We start from the raw sequence: 13,530 nt of genomic DNA, 5'->3' as shown, positions 1-13,530 counted from the left end.
CTCTCAGAAGTCAAGATGGTCAGAGGATGCTGTGGTGAAAAATAGTCGAGCAATATCAGAAAGGAATTTCTTAGAGAAAAATTGCAAAGAGTTTGAAGTGATCATCATCCACAGTGCATAATATCATCCAAAGATTCAGAGAATCTGGAACAATCTCTGTGCGTAAGGGTCAAGACCGGAAAACCATACTGGATGCCTGTGATCTTCGGGTCCTTAGACGGCACTGTATCACATACAGGAAGGCTACTGTAATGAAAATCACAACATGGGCTCAGGAATACTTCCAGAAAACATTGTCTGTGAACACAATCCACCGTGCCATTCGCCGTTGCCAGCTAAAACACTATAGGTCAAAAAAGAAGCCATATCTAAAAAGGATCCAGAAGCGCAGGTGTTTTCTCTGGGCCAAGGCTCATTTAAAATGGACTGTGGCAAAGTGGAAAACTGTTCTGTGGTCAGACGAATCAAAATTTGAAGTTCTTTTTGGAAAACTGGGATGCCATGTCATCTGGACTAAAGGGGACAAGGACAACCCAAGTTGTTATCAGCGCTCAGTTCAGAAGCCTGCATCTCTGATGGTATGGGGTTGCATGAGTGCGTGTGGCATGGGCAGCTTACACATCTGGAAAGGCACCATCAATGCTTAAAGGTAAATCCAAGTTCTAGAACAACATATGCTCCCATCCAGACGTCGTTTCTTTCAGGGAAGACCTTGCATTTTCCAACATGACAATGCCAGACCACATACTGCATCAATTACAATATCATGGCTGCGTAGAAGGATCCGGGTACTGACATGGCTAGCCTGCAGTCCAGATCTTTCACCATAGAAAACATTTGGCGCATCATAAAGAGGAAGATGCGGCAAAGACCCAAGACAGTTGAGCAACTAGAAGCCTGTATTAGACCAGAATGGGACAACATTCCTATTCCTAAACTTGAGCAACTTGTCTCCTCAGTCCCCAGACGTTTGCAGACTGTTATAAAAAGATGGGATGCCACACAGTGGTAAACATGGCCTTGTTCCAACTTTTTTTGAGATGTGTTGATGCCATGAAATTTAAAATCAACTTATTTTTCCCTTAAAATTATACATTTTCTCAGTTTAAACATACCCTATGTTGTATTCTGAATAAAATATTGACATTTGAAACTTCCACATCAATGCATTCTGTTTTTATTCACAATTTGTACAGTGTCCCAACTTTTTTGGAATCAGGCTTATAAAATTCAAAGCTAAAAAGGTATGAACATTAATTATATATATTTTGCATAACATAAATGTTTATAATGCTTGTTAATATTACTAATGAAAGTAAAAAAATTTGGGTAAAATGTAGAGTAACACTTGATTTTGATAGTCCACTTTAAAAATTCTACTGACTATAAGTAACTTTGCAACGACATGTCAACTTATTCTACTAACCCGAAGCTGAACCCTAACAGTCCACTAATACTCTGAGTTAGTTGACATGTTGCAAATGAATGAGTTAGTGGATGTAGCTTAGACTGTCTGAAGTGGACTATCAAAATAATGCTTAACCAAATGTAACTCTTTTCAAATGGAGTTCGCTGAGTTTGAGTTGGATATCCCATGGGAAAACATTTGTATGGATGCACAGTGCTGTAAATATATTCATTACGTTGTGTAAGTTCACAAATGAAAAATTCTGCTACATCTAATTCCCAACTTGAATGACTTTCCTTCCAAACAACACTATACTCCATTAATTGTCAAAAAAAGTATCTGAGATATATTTTTAAATATCTTCTTTTGCGTCACACAGAAGAGAGAAAATCATGCAGGATTGGAATGGCATGAGAGTGAGTAAATTGTGATAGAATGTTTAGTTTTGGACGAAGCATCACTTTAAAAGCCTCTACTCTCTGATACATCAACTAAAAAATTTAATAATATTTGAGTAATTTAATAATCTACTCTCAGTCTTACGGGCTGAGGAAATGTATAGGAATAGTCTAAAAATACGCTTTGAGCTCCCCCAATGAACTTTAAATGTTTCCAGGTGTTTCACTTTAAGTCAAGTACAGGCTTCAACACAACAGTAGTAGTATTACATCCTCTAACACTGAACACCTGAACTGTCACTTCGCCAGACATTTAACCCTTGCACTGAGAGAAAGCCATAAAGTTCATCTCATCTGTCCTGACAGAGAGAAAAATAGATTCACATTTCTCAGGTTAGCATCTAAATCTCTATACATCATGTTGCTAACATTTGAGTGTTATGTTCTAAGTGAGGTAGATATTTGTAGCTAAACAAAGATATTTGCATGTCTGATTTTCTATGTTAAGCATCTTTTTCTCGTTTTTTAACCACTGATTAATTCCCATCTGTGTGAAATTTTAGAGGGGGCTGTATGGTGAGGGCCATCTGTGAGAACTGACCCGACCCTGTTAAAGTAGCCATAATTCAGTGCTTCACGTTAGCCCTTTGAAGGGCTCAGTTTATCACACTCTTCTCCTTATGGAATAACTTTAGATCAACGTCATCCCCTGCTCCCAGTTAAGCTTTAATATTAACCAAATGTCTTGGAAAACCGCAAGTCTGTGTACATGCTTCCTAAGATTATAAACCTATTTTCAGCCCTAGTTTGGCTTCAGTATACAGTTTATTTTACGGGCCTTTTATAGAAACCTTTAAAAACGAAGGTGTATTTGTTGTATTATTATTTGCAATAAATTAAATGTCATATTTTCTGCTTTGAGAATAGCAACACAAAAAAGGCCAAAGGGCTACTTTTATCCTGTTTTAACAAAACCTGCATATTAAAGAGCACAATCAAAGACATCTGGTTCTGTGTACCATAGACACCTGCATTTGATTCCCACTACCAACAGAAAATGTTTACCACCTTTTTCTGGTAAAAAATTAAATAACAACAACATATAGTTGAAAGTTTTATTCAAAGATACAGGCAAGATACAAAACATGCTGTAAGACGTCCCCTCATTTAAGGTGAGGAAAACAGCAAATAATTAAGGAAATATACGTAGATAATACATTTGTTGAATGCTATGAAGTGCAAATATAATAAAAAGAAAATACCTGATCAGAACTGGTAGATGCAAATATTTGAATAACATTTTAAAATAAGACCATACAACAACCTATCACACAAAGATCATATAATAATAATAATAATAATAAAAGAAAGAGTAAATTAATCATATTTTCTCAACTTTTTTTTTTAAAGCATGACACAATGCCATTTAAAACCCAGAAATCATCTGAAGCAAACATTTCTTTTTGTACTATTTGGTTGTACATGTTAGGAAACGATTTAGAAATTAAGCTTAATCAACGACTAACTGATGCCTAAATAAAACCGTCATCCAAAAGTACCTCAGCTAAATGCATAAAGACAGTAAAAACATCAGCATGGCAGCTTGACGTCATGCTAGCTAAATCATGCTATGATCATGCAGCTGTCCAGAGGATAGAAATGCTACTTCCTGCATCATGGGCGATTTGGTTGATGCGCCCTCTCACACAGTCCACTGTAGCGAAGATTACAGTGCCGTTACGCACCTGGAACGATCCCCTCAGTCCCACGCTTGCCCATACACTTCCCTCCGGCATGTGTCCACTAATCTGTTGAGCTACAGGGGCTGGCTGAACCCTCTGAGACCCACTCAGCTGGAGCAAGGTGAGTTTGATTAAACTGCATGAGTGGATAAGCCGCAGATCTAAGGCCACACTTGCTGTCCCTGCTTCCCGAAAGATGAAGTCTCTGTGATCTTTGGTTCCAGCAAGTGCAACTTGTGGAACTGCTGGAGTTGTCTGATGGAAGAACAAGGCCTTATTCCGCACTGCACCAGAGGGGAGACTCTTCCGGGACACGGAGGCTGACAGGGCAGTGGACACAGCCGAAGGGATCCACACCAGACTGAGCATGCTAATCCCAGAGTCATCGCCAAAGTAGCGCACATTGCACTGCGCGGGTGCAAGGATCTCGAAGGTGAGCATATCCCCAGAATCCACAGTGGTGGCAGCCGACAGAGATATAGACGTATCTCTGTAATGAACACCAGGCTTGAATGCACGGGTCAGCTCAGCACTGCTTCCGTTGTGGTTCACGTATGCAAGTAAGTAGAAGCCCTCTGAGATGCAGGCTTGACCCATTGAGTACAATGCTTGCTGAAGGACGAACTTCACAGTGCCACTTTCCCTGAAGCGCACCCCACGATTGTCATGGGTCAGGCCGACCATGTAAGGGTCGGAGATGGATGAGGTACGGAAGGCAGGACGGTAGTTGGTGTGGTAATGCGCAGAGGCAACGGCCTGAGCAGTCATTGCAACTGCACCTGTGTCATGGGACAACCAGAGCAGGCTGAATGGTGCTATTAGGCTGCTCTGAAGGTGTACATCTTCATTGTCTTGGCTACACTGGTTGGTGACACTCTTGAGAGAAAGGTAGAGCACATGACCTGGCTCCACAGCGGCTGCTGCACTCACACTGGCACTCTGGAGAGACTTCCCCTCCCGCTGCTCCAAACGCATGCCACTCAGATCCCGACCTTCACCTTCACTGGCATTCAGTCGCAAACATGCTTGGACAAAGCTGCGGCAGCCATGTCTTAAAGCAAGGTTATGGTCGACCCAAACAAGACCATGCTGGTGGAGCACTATCCAACCATCAGTGCTGGAAAGAAGGCTTCCGTCACTATTGCCACGGATATTTAGTTGCTTATCAGGAAACTCACTACCCTTGGCTAGGTCAACATTACCAGACCAGAAAAGAGAGAGTCTGCTTTCAGAGGGGTTGGCGCACACCGCATCACTCGTGCCCAAACATGGGGACGTCATTGGCTGGGAATCGCATTCTGTACAGGCTTGACACTCTTCCATCTCAGAATTGTAAAAATAAGAGTGCCCACACATCCCAGCAGCTGCTTCCCTCTCCGACACGCCGGAGCAGCGGAATCCTCCTGAAACAATGCACTATGATTAATCTCTTAGGAAGTTAATCTTAAACAAATCTGGAAGTCTGGTAGGCAGCTTACCTGGTGTGTTGAGGCACTGGTTGCGTTCTTTACATATGTTTGGCATCTCTAGGCATTCGTCTCTGTCCTATTGGACAATTTTAGTTGTCATATTGTATTTTTTAAGTTGTAATTTGACTAAAATCTTTGACATCAAGTGTTGTTTACACATTTATTTGTTTGAATAAACTACATCAATTTAATTTGATCACACCATCAGGGCTTGACATTAACACCCACCAGCAGTGGCGTGTAACGTAGTCAGTCCTACTAGCCACTTTGGCATGTTGAATTTTATATATAATATATATTTTTCAATTGTAGTCTTTTAAAAAGGCATCCGAAATAATAAACTTAGTGCAATGTAGTGTTGTCAAAAATATAGATTTGTTGATACATATTAATACTGAAATATCAAAAAAAATTCCAATACTTATTTCTCACAGAATAGGTACTCGATATCAGCTGCGGTTTCTCGCTCTCTCATGATCTCTCCGACAGCGAGATGACACACAAACCCGCCTCCCCTCACTCACTCACTCGTTTCATTTGCTCCGGATGAATATTGTTGGCGTTACAGGGCTTGAATTTCGCATTGGGATTGCACGTATTGCACATAATTTTACTCATTACTGCAGATTTTGTGCTCACACCTAAAGCCATTTCTCAGTACTAAATGAGTTATTTTTCGCTGCTTAAATAGTCAAATACACACAAAATAATGTCAAAATGCTGGTCTTGCCGAGTATTCACGTAAACACAATCCGATATGTTTTAAGTGAACGTAAACAGTTGAGAAAGAAAACACGTGTAAGTGTAACAGTATAATGGATCCGTGCGGCATGTCTTTAAGTGAAAGCAGCCCAATACACCTGCTGCCAAATTATGAGATAATATAAAAAATATCGATATGGCAGTTTTCCCCCATGGTATCGATGTCAAAATTGTGACCAGTGAAAATGTGGAATGGCTAGTAACTTTGAAAAACCACTAGCCATAGTGGCCGGTGAGCAAAAAAGTTAATGTCAAGCCCTGTGCACTATGTATCTGATCAAAATGACCTTTTTTAAATATACATAAACCTCAATGACAACAACATACCTGGCAAATCCTGTCGGCATGAATCGAACACTGAGCCACCAGAAAGAATCCTGGAGGGCAGACAGTGCATTTCTCACAACGTGGCCGGTCTGCCCTGAAGTCGCAGTACTCATCTGCTCGGCAGGATCCACAGCCAAGTAGAGGTCTGTCAGCATCCGTAACACTAGCATCCATGTTCATCTTATGCATTGTGAAGGCCTCCTGAGAATAGGTTCTAACCTGGGATTGGAGACCATGCAAATGGCTCTCAGTGACTCCCTCCGGGCCTTGTACAGATAACTGTTTGACGCTGTTGAGAAGAAAACTGTACTGGGTCTTGACTTCCTCCATCTTTTCAAACATAATCCGTTGCTGATCCAGTATTTCTCTTTGGTGGGCTAATAGAGCACTTTGCTGTTCTCTCAGTGTGCTTTGAATTTGCTTAACCTCAGCTTGCTGTCCCTGCAGCTGGGCCACCAGTTTATCTTGACCTTTTGCCAAATGCAAATGCAACACCAATGCATCTTCAGAATGGACCTCATTTGTGCCTGGTCGAAATGTAGGAAAAACATGACATTGAGTCACATTTCATGCATGCTTTAATATTGTAACGGAATTGACATGCTTCCACAAACTGCCTGAGGAAGTAGGCAACAATCCAACATGTAATCAATTTTGCATTGCCATGATTGCAATTTATCACTATTATGAAAACACAGGACTGGTATCATAATACCCAGCACCCTGGAATAAATCATTCTATCATTGTTTACCTGGTTTAATGTCGCATGTTAACTGAATTCCAGTTGATGGCCCCCCTCGATTTCCCAACTCCGGAAATTCCCCCAATACTTGCTCGGCTCTGTCCTGCATATGGACAAAAGAAAGTCTGCTTCTTTCAACATCTGACCCTGTGATGCAGGCATCTCCAACACAGGAATGCTGTTTGGGATCTTGTCGCATCCTTGCAGGCAGTTTACAACCGATTCCTTTGCACTCTTTAGTATCATTATTTGTTGGTCTTGGCGAGCCATGGCAACCTCTTCCCGTGCATCCCTGTGGGGTGAACACCTCAGCCGTGATGGTCCTTGGGTTTTCTTTCGGACTGCCACTTCTGCTGTTCTGCGGATGTATTACTGTGTAGGGAACCGATGGGCGTCTTGGAGCATAAACTGAATATCTGCTCTGGTGATCTTCTGATCTAAATGGAGACCTCTGGCAGTGCACTCCTGTGCAAATTCCACTCATCATCAGACAAATGAGAAACAAAAACCTTTGAGTTTCCATCGCAGCTCGTGCACTGTGTAAAGGAAAATGTTAAAAGACACTAAAACTTGGGTCCCTTGTAATCCAGAGAATGAATCAGTACGGAGTCAAACACATGGTGAGTTTCGACAATTGTTTCCAAACTGTGAAAGCAAAAAATCTGAATAAAACAAACATTTTAAAGATTAAAAGCAGTAATATTTTCTGTCTGGAGGGGAACATGTGCTCTGCAACCTGTGGTGGAAGTTCTGAGGAAATGTCTATATGTGGCATTCCACACACTTAATTGGCAACAGGTTTCTCCAAGCCTCAGTTAACCCATAGAGTTCCCATGATACTTTTACATGTACGATTTTTTAAGAATTTAAAAATGTGCTCCATGTTAGACAGGTAAATGTAGAGAGCATAGCTTTATCATGGTGTTTGATGGACACAGATTCAAAGGAGAATTTAAATCATCACCGTTCTCATCAGTTATTATTGTTGTTTAGGTTTTACATGAATTTATTTAAATGCATAATTGGAAATCACATTCATTCTCACAAATATTAAACTGAAGTTCATAAAGTCTCCAATCTGGTAATGTATAAATATTTATCCCAATCTATTAAAGCAGATGAAACTGAAAATGGAGTATATTTTACTATTTTTGCACTGATATATTTGTCTCCCAATTCTGTTCCCTTGTAAAAAAAAAAAAAAAAAAAAAAAAAAATTCTATATGTATATAGTTAACAGTGTTCTAGAAATACATCAATGAGAATAAATCACCGTTTGAACCCTTTCACACGTTAGTACAGGGTTAATTCTATGCTTAAGCATCTGTAATTACAACCGACATCTTTAATTACAACTGACATGTGTTTGTTTTCATCTGCCAGCCATTACCTGCTGTGGGATCATTTAAAGCTTCTGGTGTTAGTTAGAAGCGGCTCCCACACATACGACTAGCCATGCACACATCTCTAATTCAACTAATGTGTAACTGTGAAGTGAATGTTTATATGTATATATTATATGCTTATATCTTCATTATGCCCTTTCATTAGGCCTATTTACTATTTGATTTGGCAGATGCACTGCATATAATAACCTACACAGGCACACTACAGCAAATGATCAGTAATACAATAATATTTTTCTGTATGTTAATTCAAATGATTGTTTTTTTGTGTGTTTCATGATTCTTTTCATAATTTCTCAGTAAAATGCATGCATTTTTAATCACAAAGCATGCGGTCAACAGAGGCTCCTAAACACCTCAACCCAGGATCTCAGAGATTCCCCACTAGAACAAACAGATGTGGCTGCCGAGCTCTTGGCAATGCAGGAGAAACCAGACCTGGCTGTTTACATCCTGTTTTCACTTTCATATGGTAACAATAGATGTTGTCCTTTCTCTTAAAAGAACTCATTAAAACCTAATGGATGTCTGTTTTCTCTTGCATTCTTTTCTTGTGTTCTTGGTATGACTGTATGGTAAAAATAAAACTGTTTTATATTTTACAGGAAATTGTTTAAGTGAGCTGACCTTAACTGGTTTGTTCCACATTTCATACTTGATTATAGCCTAATTCAGTTGATCCACAGCATTTGGTTTCTTTTGAAATTATATAATATCCTGTGGTCTTACACATACTGTGCCATACAATAAAAAGTATTCTGTTCCCTATTTGATTTACTCACTGTACTAAATTTTACATCTTACTTTGATATTTTGTACTTTTTGACGTCTGAAAATTAGAAATTTTAACAAAACATTACTTTATATTAGAAAATGTGCGTTCTTGACAGGCTCTTTGTTGCACTCTGAAAGAAATGTCTAATGAAAACAATCTCCTAATGATTCATAAAAGTAAACACATTATAAAGCTTCCTCTCCATGTACATCAAAGTAGGACCGCTCCCACTGCTCTCATGAGAAAATCAGCCAAGCTTTAAGCGTGTGATTAAGGTTTGCTTATAAAACTTGAGGATGTAATTAGTGTATTAGGAGCACAAGCTGAACTCAGTGAGGTTTATATACACTCACAAAGTTCATTTCATTCTTCAAATCTGATTGGACGAGAGGCATTGCATTTGCAAGTGAGCTGATATTTCACCATTAGCACTAGGACTTTTTACCTCTGCGTGCGGGTTCTCTGTCAGTCTGTTATGGTGGGATTTTTCAGAGATTTCAGGTTACATTATTACACCAATGATGCCACCTCAGATGCAGCTCCTCTGCAGTAAAAGATGGATTTTGTTGATTCTGATTTCATTTGATTGGTAACAGCCTAAATTTAAGAATTTGATAGCTATAAAAGATGACAAATTTTAAAAGGTTAGGGAAAAAAAAAGAACTTAAGGGGGCAAATATTGCCTCTTAATGGAGAAGTTATTTTCTCTCACTAACGGTAAGATGTAATTCTTAAAGGGATACTCCACTTTTTTTGGAAATAGGCTCATTTTACAACTCCCCCATAGTTAAACAGTTGAGTTTTACCGTTTTCGAATCGATTCAGCCGAACCACTTTTAGCATAGCTTAGCATAGATCATTGAATCGGACAAGACCATTTGCATCTCTCTCAAAAAAATGACCAAAGAGTTTCGATATTTTTCCTATTTAAAACTTGACTCTTCTGTAGTTACATCGTGTACTAAGACCGACGGAAAATGTAAAGTTGCGATTTTCTAAGCTGATATGGCTAGGAACTATACTCTCATTCCTGCGTAATAATCAAGAAACTTTGCTGCCGTACCATGGATCCAACAGGCGTGATGATATGACGCAGCGCCTGAAAATAGTCCCCAGCTCGGTAGACTATAGGGTCGACTATTTTCAGGCGCTGCGTCATATCATTACGCCTGCTGGACTCATGGTACGGCAGCAAAGTTTCTTGATTATTACGCAGGAATGAGAGTATAGTTCCTAGCCATATCAGCCTAGATTTGAGAGAGATGCTAATGGTCTTGTCCGATTCAATGATCTATGCTAAGCTATGCTAAAAGTGGTACCGCCAGACCCGGAGTTCGGCTGAATGGATTCGAAAACGGTAAAACTCAACTGTTTAACTCTGGGGGAGTTGTAAAATGAGCCTATTTCCAAAAAAAGTGGAGTATCCCTTTAAGTTTAGGGGAGACCAGGAAGTGTTGTAACACTGTCAGTTTGACCAGTCAGAGAAGAGCTGTGGTGATGTCATCAATATCATACACTCCCATCAACTTTTTGAGCAAGTAGCATGTGACTGTGAGCAACATTGTAGATTGCTTAGCAATCATTGTATTATACAATCATTTGACTTACATAAGTAGCCATTTAGAGTTTAATTTGATGCTTTGCATTCATGCTAACTTCAGTCCCACATGCTAAAACAGTTAGCTATGTTATGGCTTTAAAAACAGTTTAATAAAATAGTTTTATAAAGATGTTACAACCAACCCCTCATGATGATTCCAATGAGTCCAGGTATCAATCACATCCACTGTTGAGGCAAAGTCACATTTGTTTTTTGATGCGCATCAAGTGATTTAGGCTATGTGGTGTTTTGAACGTAGTTTATGCGCATGTCTCGTCTTAAAGATATCTGCAATTGTAAGAAATTCGTTTGCCACAATTGCCATAATGAAAGAATCAGTGGTGGCGTCCGAAATCGCATATTCTCTCGAGTAGGTTACTTTGAATAATTAATTGCTTCACGACCACTAAAAAAGTACGTTATAGGCAAGTATAAATGTGTGTAGAATGTAATCCATACATAGGCCTACTACATTCACCATTGTCATTATCATGTGACCAGCATCAGTTGCGTCGCTTCACTGCCATTCATAAATCCTCTCCTGTGGCCTCATGGGATAGTAAAGTGTCCATCATACGCACGCTTCAGAATCTCACCGGAAGTAGTAGGTCATCCGGGTTCCTTTTGTCTTCTCTTTTATGAGCCCTGTGAATTCGAATTATGATTCGAACATGCTTCTTTTTCACACACTGTTTTTTTGCCTACTATATAGAAATATGCGATTTCGAATGCAGCTCCTGTGACGTGATATAAATGTATTTTCTTTTTCAGACCTACATCACCCTCTGCTGTCCACAAAGATGAATAGATTCTCTTCCTGACCACTGACTGAGTTCTGTCATGGACTGGTGCTTAAAATGTGTTATTATGTCTTTATGTTAAAAATGAAAAATCATCAAATCAATATACTTTTGTCATCCAGCACCTGAACACATCTAACACAATGTTTTGCACAGGAGGGTGCTTTATTATAAAAAGAGATTGTACATAAAAAGAAAAACAGATTATATACAAAACGATAATAGAGATTATATTGTTTGCAGATATTCCGCAAAGGAACATTTAAATTACAGATCACTTGCACATCTTATGACAAGGCCTTGCAATGCTTAACATTAAGTGGTCATTGTTCAGACAGCTCTATGCGAGTTACATTCTCACAGATATTTCATTGGATTCAATAAATTAAAACATCGCTCGCCTTCAACAGTAGTTTGAGACGCTTCTAAAAACCAGAAACCAGAATCACCTTGATGTTTGTGCCATGCTAACAGTTATGAGCTCACATTCGTCAGTACTATACACTAAACTTGATTTTTTTTCAATGAAATCTATGGATTTTCGCCTAAATTCAGCAAAACTTCTGAACTGGTCTAAATAGAAAGACACAAATTCAGCTTTGCATGGTCCCTCTACATAATATATACAACGACGAAACTGATTTCTGCTACTTCATGTAACAAATTTTTATCTGTGGGCAATGAGACTCGTTCAGCTAGTGAGCCAGTGTCGCCCGGTCAGTGCAACATAATCAAGTTCACAATACTTCAGCAGTTTAAAACAGAAAACACTATCAAAGACCAGCTTGGCACAGTTTAAACTCACAGTATATGGGTGAAGCTCATGAAAACATGTCCAGGTCACAAAAGAAAAAAAATATATTTTGCATAAAGGAAACAAAGCCTATAGGACCACTAAGATTTTCTGCATTTAATATTTTACTTTTGAGTTTTATTTTTAAATAATTCCCATTACACTCAATAGTGATTATCATTACTGTAATGTATTTTATATTTAAATCAGCATAAATTATTGGCAGTATAAGAAATATTAACAGAATGTATAAAAATTATTTAAATTATATATATATATATATATATTCAGATTACAGTAATGATAATTATTTATTTTTTAGCATTACGGTAATAATTATTATTATTATTTGGGGAAAATGTGCTTACTTGTCATAATAAAAAATCTTAAAAATAGGCATAATTGTATAGGAGAAATATACTTTTTTTTTTTTTCTTGGGGTGAAATATGTAACGTGGACATGTTCATATGAAGTTTTGTTTGATATGCAGAAGAATCTCTGCACTTTACTGCATCTGTCTTTTCCCTTACAGTCATGAGGTAAAATTATAGAAAATATTAGCAAATCTTGAAGGTGAAATGTAGGTAAAAATGTGATGGTCATTTTTATATTTTTTTGCCTAATTGTTTTCCAGGCATAATAATATTCCAGAAATGACATTCAAAATGTCTTCCTCCTGTAAAGGAAGAGCTTGACAGTTTAGTAAAAAAAGAAAAGAAAAAAAAGAGAGAGACAAGTTTTAGTGGAAGAAAACGAACTAGCCCTAGCTGACACTTGGCAAATACGGATCTCAGTACAATGACAAAACACGCACAAAAACAAACACTAGCAACAGCCTACAGGCAACGTCTCGCTTTAATATATGTACAAAATGTATGAGGCAACCTAACCAAAAAGTAGTGAGACTTGTTTGTTTCTTTTCATATTCTTTGTAGAGGCAATACGAGCCCTGTCTCCTCAAACAGTGAGCATTGTAGATGCCTTGATACATTTGTGATTGGACAAAAACAAACATTCAGTCATTTTCTAATGCACTTTGCAATGTTTGTAACTGATTGGCTACATTGCATGATGTCTCTGGGATTTAGCATTAGTCAGCGTAGTGCATGATGGATTCAACGTAGTTGCCAGGAAACAGTCCGGTCACACCGTTACACACTCCCTCGAACCAGCCATCATCGTTTTTCTTGATGATGTAGATGATGGCGCCCTCCATGAAGGAAAGCTCATCATCTTTGTCCTTTGAGTAGTCATAGATGGCCACCACTGAAAGAGGAGTAGAGTTAGTATGACATGGATTAGAAAG

The 13,530-nt window shown here is 38.7% G+C and overlaps 2 protein-coding genes across 3 annotated transcripts in view; both read right to left on the bottom strand.

The window, feature by feature from the left end:
- Nucleotides 1–2,907: 2,907 nt before the first annotated feature.
- On the bottom strand, nt 2,908–8,621 carry LOC309501623 (uncharacterized protein). The gene is made up of 4 exons (XM_082173763.1): nt 6,859–8,621; nt 6,107–6,633; nt 5,027–5,093; nt 2,908–4,951 (listed from the first exon to the last, which is right to left on the bottom strand). The coding sequence occupies exons 1-4, from the start codon at nt 7,370–7,372 to the stop codon at nt 3,441–3,443; spliced, it is 2,619 nt and encodes an 872-aa protein (XP_082029889.1). The 5' UTR covers nt 7,373–8,621; the 3' UTR covers nt 2,908–3,440.
- A 2,961-nt stretch (nt 8,622–11,582) lies between these two features.
- abi1b (abl-interactor 1b) overlaps nt 11,583–13,530 on the bottom strand; it is a 24,721-nt gene continuing 22,773 nt past the window's right edge. For both annotated transcript variants that reach the window (XM_082172576.1, XM_082172577.1), the window contains one exon: nt 11,583–13,490. In XM_082172576.1, the coding sequence (XP_082028702.1) occupies nt 13,315–13,490 (176 nt within the window). In that variant the 3' untranslated portion in view covers nt 11,583–13,314. The remainder of the gene's footprint in view (nt 13,491–13,530) is intronic.

This window comes from Leuciscus leuciscus (genome assembly GCF_965113295.1).
Source record: "Leuciscus leuciscus genome assembly, chromosome: 6".
NCBI classification, from domain to species: domain Eukaryota; kingdom Metazoa; phylum Chordata; class Actinopteri; order Cypriniformes; family Leuciscidae; genus Leuciscus; species Leuciscus leuciscus.
The sequence above is the reverse complement of the archived record's forward strand: the minus strand, read 5'-3'. Positions and strand labels throughout refer to the sequence as shown.

Coding starts and splice junctions, on each gene's coding strand:
- LOC309501623 (XM_082173763.1), bottom strand. CDS start 7,372: ATGGAAACTCAAAGGTTTTTGTTTCTCATTTGTCTGATGATGAGTGGA. Junction 6,634..6,858: donor AACATGCGACATTAAACCAG/GTAAACAATGAT, acceptor CATTTCGACCAG/GCACAAATGAGGTCCATTCT. Junction 5,094..6,106: donor ATGCCGACAGGATTTGCCAG/GTATGTTGTTGT, acceptor ATTGTCCAATAG/GACAGAGACGAATGCCTAGA.